This window comes from Chenopodium album, chromosome 21, assembly GCF_948465745.1.
Source record: "Chenopodium album chromosome 21, dcCheAlbu1.1, whole genome shotgun sequence".
In the NCBI taxonomy this organism is placed as follows: domain Eukaryota; kingdom Viridiplantae; phylum Streptophyta; class Magnoliopsida; order Caryophyllales; family Amaranthaceae; genus Chenopodium; species Chenopodium album.
In genome coordinates this window covers 37,496,765-37,507,357 of record NC_137854.1, presented here as the reverse complement: position 1 = coordinate 37,507,357, position 10,593 = coordinate 37,496,765, and the positions used below count along the sequence as shown (strand labels likewise).

The window sequence follows — 10,593 nt, the reverse complement described above, 5'->3', positions numbered from 1 at the left end:
TGTACACTTTTTTTTAAAAAAAAAAATTATAAATATTTTTTTTTATTGAAATAATTAAAAAGGAAGAAAAATTTTTTAAAAAGGGAACCATGAATGGTGACTAATTGGTGTCAAACAAAATGAGGATGAGCTCCATCCAACTTCCTAGAAGGTGGATAATTCTTTTGTTTAATTTAATGAAAAGCAAAAGAATTTTCACCCATTTACCTTCATGGTTTATGCTCACAAATTTGATGCCTCAGGTGCTGTATTCCCTACATACCTATATATTTGCAATTTTAATTCTTTAACAACCTCTATTACTAAGACAACTAGCTAGTATTTACAATTTGTTAATTAGCTTAGTAGAAGATGCTGGAAAATTGTATTACTTAGACATGCATGAGGAGTACTAACAATACAATTATTGCAACATGAATACATGCATGATACTTCTATGTGTGCATCTTTTTCTTGTGGCTTTTAAGGATGTCCAAGTTATCTAAAGTTATACCCTTAGTTGACTTTGCAAAGACCTTTAAAATTAAATTAGTTGTTGAATATTATTATTGCAAGTGGAGTTAAAAAAGTGAGGAAGTGATTGGATGAAAAAAAAAATAAAAAAATATATATATATCAATGGTTAATGTGATTGGAAGGAGAAAATGAAGATATAATTTTTAACAGTAGTTACCTTTTACTTAAAATGGAAAGGAATATGTATTTTAAGACATATTAAAAAAGTGATGTGAACTTACATTATGAAGTATACGAGTTGAGTATTCTATAAACCAAAGAACATCTAACTTAGATTAGATACAACCTCTATATAATTTACTTTGTAAAACTTAAACAATTAATCTTACTAATATCTTCTTGATTACAAGTTAATAAGTCAAGTGAATCAACTAACAATTCGTTGTCAAACAAGTTATAAACAATGTAAGGTTGCAAACAAATAATATGTAACTTTCTATTTAGGAAGAATCCGCACCTAAAACTCCCTGCATTACATTATAAATCAGTATAAGACGGTTTCATTCGAACTTGCTATTTAATCAGTGTGATTGTATGAGGCTTGAGAAGAGAATACCTTTCAATTTTGACTTTGCTTGGCCTCGGTTCTCACTCTTCACAGAAGTTATACATTATCAAAATGGTCAATAACATTCAGCTGGGAAATCCAAGCCCAATCAAGATTTCATGAAACAAATATGATTTGTAGGTCCAAAACAAAACCCTGGATCTAGATGGGCTAGACGCTAGCCCATTTATCAAGAGGCCCATATAGTTTTAACCAAAGTAGAACAACAAAACCAATCGTCCCCTATATATTAGACTTTGTTATATACACCCGGGTGTACGGTAGTACTGGGTAAATTTTTTTGCTCATTTATTAAATAAGCAAAAATTAATGAGCAAATTACCTGGATGTACCGTACACCTGGGTGTACAGAACAGGCTCTCTCAATATATATACATGTTTGGTACGACGTATATTTTTTAAGGAAAAAAAATTAGAGTAGAGACGGTTTTACAATAACTTATTGCAAGGTTAGAAGGCAGAAAGAGGTTTCATTTTACTGTAGTTTTTACGAAGATATTTTAACTTTCAATTACACGTCATCTTACCATGGAACTAGCCTGTCATCAACAAAATTAGTTTTTGCTTAAGCAATATGATTATTATTGGTAATTAACAAGAATCTTGAAAGGAACTGTTAAGTATAAAGTGAAAACACTTTGATGGCCCAAAATAAGTAAACCAACTACAACTTAAAAATCACAAGTGAAATTTGGAATCTAGGGGCAGTTAACAGTCAAAATCAACAAAGATAATAGGTTGATTTGGTTGCTGAGATATTACTGTTCATGATTTTGGTTTAAAAGGGTATAAAGTTACGTATTCAACCTTAGCTTAGAATAATAACTTACATTAAAATAGAGTAAAGCTTCACTTATAATTTTTGGCAAGAATAAATTCACAAAGCTTCATTTATAAATTAAAATTTTACAAAGAAAGATAATAATATTAATGAATAACTAATAACTAAAGAGACGTGAAAATAAAACAATATCTTGCTCAAAATCTTCTATCATAATAAGAATGTAAGATAGATCAAAGTTATGAGTTATGACAAGTTGGTTAACTTCTTCCTTATCCCTTCATTATAATAAGGGTTAATGGTTCATCTCTAGAATCACATCTCATTTCAACTTTAAAAGTCAAACTTTACAAATTTTGACTCCAAGGTCTTATTTGATAAATGATGTTTGACTTTATTGACTTATGACTTTGACCTAATTATGCAGTCAAATCAACAAAAAATATACTACTGACTTACGGAGTTTAATCTTGTAATTGATTAATTGATTCAAAATCAGCTCGTGAACCAATATTAAAACGGTGATTAAACAAATTCATTTTCAGAGCTTTTTCAGTGCAGCAGGCCACATGGTGCGGCAGGGTTACTTGTATTCTGGGTTACTTGTTTTTGGAGTTACTTGTATTATGGGGTTACTTGTTTCTGGAGTTACTTGTATTCTGAGGTTACTTGTATGTGTTACTTGTATGGATTATTTGAATGGGTTGACTAACACCTACAAATAACCCCAGACCAAAACCTCGTACCAAACCAATAACACCCTACAAGTAACAACTGACCAAAACCAGTAACACTCATACAAGTAACCCCATAATACAACACCTACAAGTAACCCCTGACCAAAACCAGTAACACCCATACAAGTAACCCCAGAATACAGGTAACACCTACAAGTAACCCCTGACAAAACCAGTAACACCTATACAAGTAACCCCAAAATACAAGTAACACCTACAATAACACCATACAAGTAACCCTGCCGCACCATGTGGCCAGCCGCATACAAAAATTTGTAATTCATTTTTTATGGTTGCTACCTTTTTCACATATTAAGTGATTCATTAGCATACAAATTGGTCTTTAATTCGTTATGCAAATCGACTGTTGAAATCGACTTGCCTGAACATACCAAATATCCTTAAGAACAATAATACTCCCTCTATTGCTATTTGTTACGTTTGGCATCTTATTCTGATAGAAAAATAGTTGAAGTGCAACCAACATACAGAAATGAGAATAGTTATTAACTTACTAATACAACTATAGAGTTACAATCAAGTAGTCTTACGTTGATTACCAAACCAGTCTATGATAGAAATCGGTCCAATTCATGCTCAATTACAACAATTCAATATTCAATATACAAATATTGCACAATTTATGAATCTTTATCATTAACTCTATGTTTCACACACACATTTTAATACTACCTCCGGAATAGATTATGTGCAACTTTGGAGCTCTCGCGGAATAGTAGTTATGGTTAGTATGTTTGTCGAAAAAAATTATGGTTAGTGTCCTTGGTGATAGGTTTATCCTAGTTGCTCAAAATTTAGAATGTGAGAATAATAACCAGCTACTATGAAGAATATTAGTAAAATAATGTCATATTATTTAAATTTATGAGAAATTGGGAGAATGAGAAGGTTATTTCTGAATGAACGGAATCAATGGTAACGAATAGCTTCAAGATATAGTCAATGATCATTTAGTTGTATTAATCATAAGAAGATGTGTGGGTAACCCCAGCACAAATTCATCATATTATATTAAAGGGGAAACCCAGAAGATACACAATAGAGTAACTTGACAATTCCTTCTCAGATTCTAAAAGGCCAGAGTTGGATGTCAAGCATAACTTTACTTACTTCTACACTAGGTTACAGATGCCTCGACCAGGAAGCGTTCTTATTTTTTGCAGCAGGCGATCTTCCACAACCTGAACATCTAAAGCTTCCTCTGATGTCTGAACACAAACAGCAGTAAAATATCTAAGTAGGCCAAGAACATCTGATGACAATGTTTACAATTGTTAATCCACCATCGCAACTTCACGAGGTGAACATAATACCAGACACTATATACAATCAGTGGTTGGCTTCTTTAAAAGGAAGTACTTTCTTAGGTTCTTTTCCTCTTTCTCTAGCTTATATCATGTAATCATACACGAAGAAATGAGTATCAGGTGTTGCAAGTGGAAGGCTATCAATATACAAGTAGAAACGGGTCAGGTTTTCTCTTGCTATGGTGATCGAGTCAACAACCTCATGGTTGTTTGTGAGAACCCACAAATCTTTAGAGCTTACCCTCTTTAGGCTTCCCCGGCAAAATGGGCAGGACCTTGATCTTGCATTCCTGCAATAAACAGTAACAAAAAACAAAAAAAAAACTTGTAAATAACAGAATCCCAGCTTTGCTTCAATTCAGTTAGAAAAGAGGATGCAAATAACGGACACGAATAATGAAACAGAAGAGGTTAAGGATGCCTAGGACTGTTTACATCTTACCATCCAAGGAAATTCCAACAGAGAAGTTTTCATACATTGCCTTGCCTATTCTCTTTCCCATAATTCTTTTCTAACTGGCTCGGAAAGGGGTGATCACCAAATTGTTGCTAGTAATTTATTTCGGATCCTAAACTAAGGTTTCAATTGCCAATATCAATGTCACGTGATCCATGTAACTTACCCCCTTATCCGGAAAGCACATCCTCTCAAATGTAAGATATTAATATGATCAAGCATGATATGTACCTATTCCTGTTCCTACCTGTTAATCAACCAAAACAAAGATTTGAAACCCCTCATTTGCTATACCCTCTTAACCTCCTCCAACTGAATAACCTTCCATTAAAAACAATGCTAAAGAGTTCCCGATACTTAAAGCAGTAAAAGAAGAATACAAGCATACCAATCATGAAAGCAACTGATGCACAAGGAATGACCACAAGTGGGCAGCACCATCTTAGTGCCAGGTTCCATACAAATCCCGCATTCATCATCCCTCTCCGAATCATTATCAGGAAGTTTCCACTTGTCATCCAATCTCTTTCGGCTCATAATATCTGAGCTCCTAGTTTTTTTGCTACCTTCTTCCGATTCAATTAGATTACCTTCTAGCAGCCTAAGTGATGGGTATATCACAGCTGCAAGCAAACATTTCCTAAAATTCTTCAAATTATGCTTCAAATGTGAACTAATACAATAAAAAAAATAATAAATAAATAAATAAAAGCAACAAAAGACTAATTTTATTATACCATAGAATTCCCTTAAAGACGCCTTCTTTTCTTGGGAAGACATTGTTGGCATTCCATCAACATAAACCTAATCAAAAGCATTTATTTCCAAAATATAAGTTTGTTGTCAAGGAAGCATTAAAAAAAGGAAATTAGTCCCTCTGTCTCATTCTACTCGCCCCATTTGACCCAAATAAAATGAGATGGAGGGAGTAATGAAGAATGGCATATACAAGTATACAACATAGGGTATTAGGCACACCTTGTATACTAAAATTTGATGCAGTCCCAAAAAATTAGGGAGGGCATCTGTGCAACTATAATCCATCAATTCTATCAAATATATGAAAAAGGGTGCCAAAGGACTGTAAGATAGTCTCATCTGAACACTATCCCCACAGTAGTCCCTTGGAAGAGAAGCTGCCCTGGAAATAAAAAGCACCAATTTAATTCATAAATCAGTATGAAACACTCTAAGAATCAAATCAAAAATAGAATGTGATAAACCCCAGAAAAAGGGGATGCTACACAAATGCAAAAGGAATATAAATTGTCACCTAAAAAATATTATAAAACCATACAATAAACAAGCCCTTCAACAAATTAACTTTACCATTTCCATGATATATACTTGCATACACCAACTTTTAAATTTTAACCATTTGCATGGTATACAACCCCAAAAATATGAAACATCCCATTATGAACATGTATTAGAAGCTCAAATTATAAAAACAGAAGATTGAAAAACTTACAGATTATTGGCATGCTGAATATCAGCTTCAAGAGCTTTGATTGATTCTCTGTAAGAAGATTTGCTGGGCTGCTTCTGCCACATAAGTCCTGTTTTGAGCCTTTTCACCAGAATATTGTGACTAGAAAGTACACCTATGAAAACAGGGAAGGATTTTAGAGAGAGAAAGAGAGGAGTTTTCTAGAGAGAATGTTATAAAGAAGAGCAATAAGGAAAGGAAAGGGGTATGTAGTGACAACTTTAAAAATTAGTTGCCATTAAAAGATAAGTATAAGATAAAGCACACTTGCTTAACATTGAAACCTTTTTCCTTCTCCAAGGAAAGAAAAGGATGTCTTCAATTAATCTCTCTTCCAACCTCTGTCTTAACTTCTTCTCCAAATAATTTTGTGGTCGGACTTATATTCAATTCTAATTATTTTTTTTCATATAATATTGCAATAATTTAAGATATGCTTGAAAAATATAGTTAATAGTGTCGTCAATTCTATGTTAAAATAATGCGTCATATTTAAAATTGTCAAGCTAAACTTACCAGCGTCATAATGTAAAACATCATTTCTTAATTTCTTCAACAAAACAATTCTGGTAGATCATACAATGATATAAAGATCAAGATTATTAAGAATTCACTACAAAATCAGTTATGACATATATTCTTTTAGGAAATCAATACATTATTATGTGATGTATACAAAAAAGAAAAATAGCTTACGACTCTTCATTTAACAGCCAAATTACCAAGAAAAGTGATGCCAGAAGCTGATCAATAGAACCTCCCCCTGGACCCCACCACATACCACCTCTTTGCTACCTAATTCAATTTTCAACTAAATGTTAATTTGTAGGTAAGCACTTCCTGATTTTCACCTCCTTTTTATAAGTATTATTTTGCCTTTTTATTCTGGAGTGTGCTCAACTGCTCATCATCAACAATTGATGACAAAGCCACTTTTTCTGAGCACTAATGGGCTTTATTTATGTCTTACTCAATAAAGATTATAGGATGGCCCAAATAGGTAGAACCCCTAGGACAAGTCCAATGGATCAACATATGATAACTTAAGAAGTACCCAAATAATATGACCCATTATATTTGTTACAAGTTTATCACAGATGATTTTTGGTATTTAAATAGCAAGCCATCTCATTTTAGTTAACCATATTATGAAATTATTTTATGCTAAAACTTCTTTAACAAGAAAAAACAAACTTAAAGCATACAGGAGAGAAAACACCTAAAAATCATCTTACTTTAAGGATGATGACCAAGATTATAAACATCTTTAACAAAATACCCTTTCATAAACATTTTAAACTGAAGATCACGACATCGGTTCATATAATCATATACAGCCAAATAAAAGCACAACTCTCATGAGAATTTTTGTTTTTAAGGTATGTTTTCATGAAGAACTCAACCTAGACCGAGGATGTGACTGAAGTTATACTTATACGATTATACCCATGTGCCATGTCACATAAATATTAGATCAAGGTGTTCTTGAACAATTAACATATCCATTGTGATGTGAAGGAAGAGTATTGGGAAGTTCTAATATTCAGGAGTTTTCAAGAAATTGTGAACCTATGAGATAATTGGGTTAGAGCATAGAATCATGAAAATTAGAGCTCAGCACATAATTGAGTGTTTCTTCATCCTTGTCAATAAAATGAGAGTAAATTGCTATGTTTTGTGTTGGTTTCCCAAGAATTGATAAAAGATAGAAGTCCTATTGTTAATTAATTAATATTGTAAGAATTGCAAGGCTCTCATATGTCTCCTTAGACCACTCTCACTCATGGGCAAAAAATAAAAATGCCACTCTCTCTCTACTAACTTTCTCACTCCTCTTTTCCATTTTTTCTTATGGGCATTTTATTTCAGAACTCTTCCCACACTCATGGGCTAAACAAAAAAAAAAAACCACACCACCATCTCTCCTATATTTTCTCTCACAAACACTCATGGGCCCATAGGTACTGTAGCAATTTATTTGCCATTCCTATGGGCATTTGATAATCTCCTCATGGGCATTTTTTTTTGCTCATGAGTGGGATAACATTTTTAGCATTTTTATCATTAAATTCTCCTCATGGGCATTTTTTTGCCCATGAATGAGAGTGCTCTTAGCTCCATGTTACAATAGTACATTGATCAGTGTGACAGAGAAAAACAAAGTGACTAGTTTCCTAGAAGTTCACAGTGCTTGTTTGGTCATCATTGCTATTGAGAACTTTGTTCAGTAGTACAAAGAGCATAGTCATTAGGAATTCAAGAGAGATGTATTAAATTAGTTCATTTTAAATTAGACCTATAATATAACTAGGGGACACTAATTTTGGCACTCCTAAGATCGATTTTGCACTCCTCAGTGTTAGTAGAGCACAAAATATTTTGTCCTTGTAATGGGAGTGCCCAAATCAGCTTTTAGAGAGCCAAGATCACTTAGCTTGCTGATAAGTGATAAGTAGCTTAGATTTTAGATCCTAACTACTATAATATCATATAAAGTAGCCCTAAATACCCTATCACAGCAGGATACTCAAAACAGAAGTGAGTCAACTAAGAACTGAGTAGAGTATAATGGTCTCATAAAAGAGAGATCTTTGAGAGTGGATGAACACTGGTAGAACTTAACTTTAAGACGAAAAAAGAACCCTGACTATAGGGGTACAATTGTGTTACTTATAATGGCCTAATGGGTGCACATTACACAACTACAAATTTTTTAAGATGTTAACGATAAACCACCTATGTCCGGAATGGAAAGGTTTTATAAAGATGTAATACACTCCATAATTGGATTTCTAGGATCATATTGCATTCCATTGGATAGAAATGAATGGAGAAAAATATTTACATATATACACGCGTAACTCGTAGGATCATGGGGGTGACAATGTGACATTTAACTTCATGCAGCCAATACCATCCCTCTAAGAATTTAGGTTGGTAACCTTGGACCTTGGTATTGTTCTAGTACTGTCAATGCAATAAGTCCCACGAAAAAACCAAAGATAGGGTACTTCATTAAAATCCAAAGAAAGAAACTTATAGTACTAGCAAACAAACATACAACCTCTTAAAGAGGACAACAATAATACTTATGAAAAAAAACTATGAACCAAACAAATTGAATGGTACTTTTAAAATAGAACAAACAAATTAAATGAACCTTTTTACTGGAATTTAGTGAGGGTCACGGTACCTACTGATGAAATTTGGACCAACCTTGATTTGTGTTCATATGAAAGAAAAACACCACTCTTCATGGCTTTTTTGAGCTTTTAAAAGGAGATGTTGACTTGGTCTAAAGGGACAAAAAAGAAAAGCGAGATTTAGAAAAATAATTACAGTATAAGTGCACATAAATAAAAGAGAAGGGGAACAAATGAAATAGAATACTAAAATACATAATGATGGCATGCAAAATCCAGTATCCTTGCATGGTAAAGATCCCTTTGATCATATTACAAAAGCAATCATTTTGTCATTATAAATTTTATATTTTGGTTATTGTCCAGACAACTCCATGGGCTGAAAATAAACTGTGGAGCGTGCAATATTTTAGCGGAACCTCTATTTTCTTATAAGGGCCATTAATTGAAAACATATGCATACTAATGAGTGATAGCATGACTAATCATGGTATCCGTCTCGTCTTTGACTTATATTTAAATTTTTTGATAGCAATTATATTTAAAAATTTTGAATGTCAGTAACTTTTCCTAAACATACTCTTTTATGTGAATTGGGGGGGGGGGGGATGAAAAGAAGACAATTATCATATTTTCATAAGGATATTTAAGTGAAATAATGATAGATCCTTACTAAGAGTTTGAGACAATATGACATTATGACTATCGATATTTCTAACCAAGGGAGTACTTATTAAGTGTCCAGTGATAGAATAGAGCACTCAAATGTTAAGATTTTATGATGTGACACATACTAGGAGGGGGTTTAAACATTTAAAACTTTCAATTTAAGATAATCAAAAAAATTGAAAGACAGATAATAATAGCGAAATAGAGAGGGTATTCAATCAAGACCACAGTTTAAAAACCGCAGGAAATATTCTAAGATCAAATCAAATCTGATGGTTAAGATTCAATGATATGGCAATCTCTCAAATGTCAGCATAAATAGGTCCACACGGTTTTATGTATAGAGAGTTCAGATATGTGATTAAAAAGCGACCACAATTATTATTCTACTACGATTCTAGGCAAAGACAGCAAATAAGCTGATTCCAATCTACTCGAGTGCTTTCTTTGGCTTTAAAGTTGCATGGTGTATTCTTTTCTTTTCCAAAGGTAAGGTAAAAAGTGACGCTTAAAATCAAGCAAAATGACTTTATCTCATAAAAAGCAGATTCCATCATCTAATATTCATATAGAAAACTGAAATTGAGGAAAGTTACAGTTCAGAGCCGTGACTGAACATTGAACAGTAATATTTATACTACCTCCGTTACATATTAGTTGCAATTTTGGAATATTTTATCTCTCACAAATAATCCCCAAAGTTGCAACTAATATGTAACGGAGGTAGTATGTAAAATACTCCCTGTGTCCAATATTAATAGTCACATATGCTAAATTAACATGCCTTAATTTAATTATCATCTTTTATATTATAAAATAACAATGTATGATTAGATTATTTAATGTGAAGGCACAATTTGAGTAAAGTGGTGAGAAAAAGGATAAAAGTAGTCCAATATTATAAA

The 10,593-nt window shown here is 32.8% G+C and overlaps 1 protein-coding gene across 2 annotated transcripts; it reads right to left on the bottom strand.

Moving 5' to 3' along the window:
* Window positions 1-3,572: 3,572 nt before the first annotated feature.
* LOC145601624 (E3 ubiquitin-protein ligase AIRP2-like) lies at window positions 3,573-6,258 on the bottom strand. Of its 2 annotated transcripts, XM_081657678.1 has the most exons (6): window positions 6,161-6,258; window positions 5,859-5,991; window positions 5,366-5,528; window positions 5,125-5,191; window positions 4,776-5,010; window positions 3,573-4,220 (listed from the first exon to the last, which is right to left on the bottom strand). In XM_081657678.1, exons 2-6 carry the CDS (start codon window positions 5,939-5,941, stop codon window positions 4,013-4,015), a joined length of 756 nt encoding a protein of 251 aa, XP_081513804.1. In that variant the 5' UTR covers window positions 5,942-5,991; window positions 6,161-6,258; the 3' UTR covers window positions 3,573-4,012. The 2 variants fall into 2 exon arrangements, with proteins under 2 accessions (XP_081513804.1, XP_081513803.1); XM_081657677.1 differs by lacking the exon at window positions 6,161-6,258 and having other exon boundaries at window positions 5,859-6,137.
* Window positions 6,259-10,593: the final 4,335 nt, after the last annotated feature.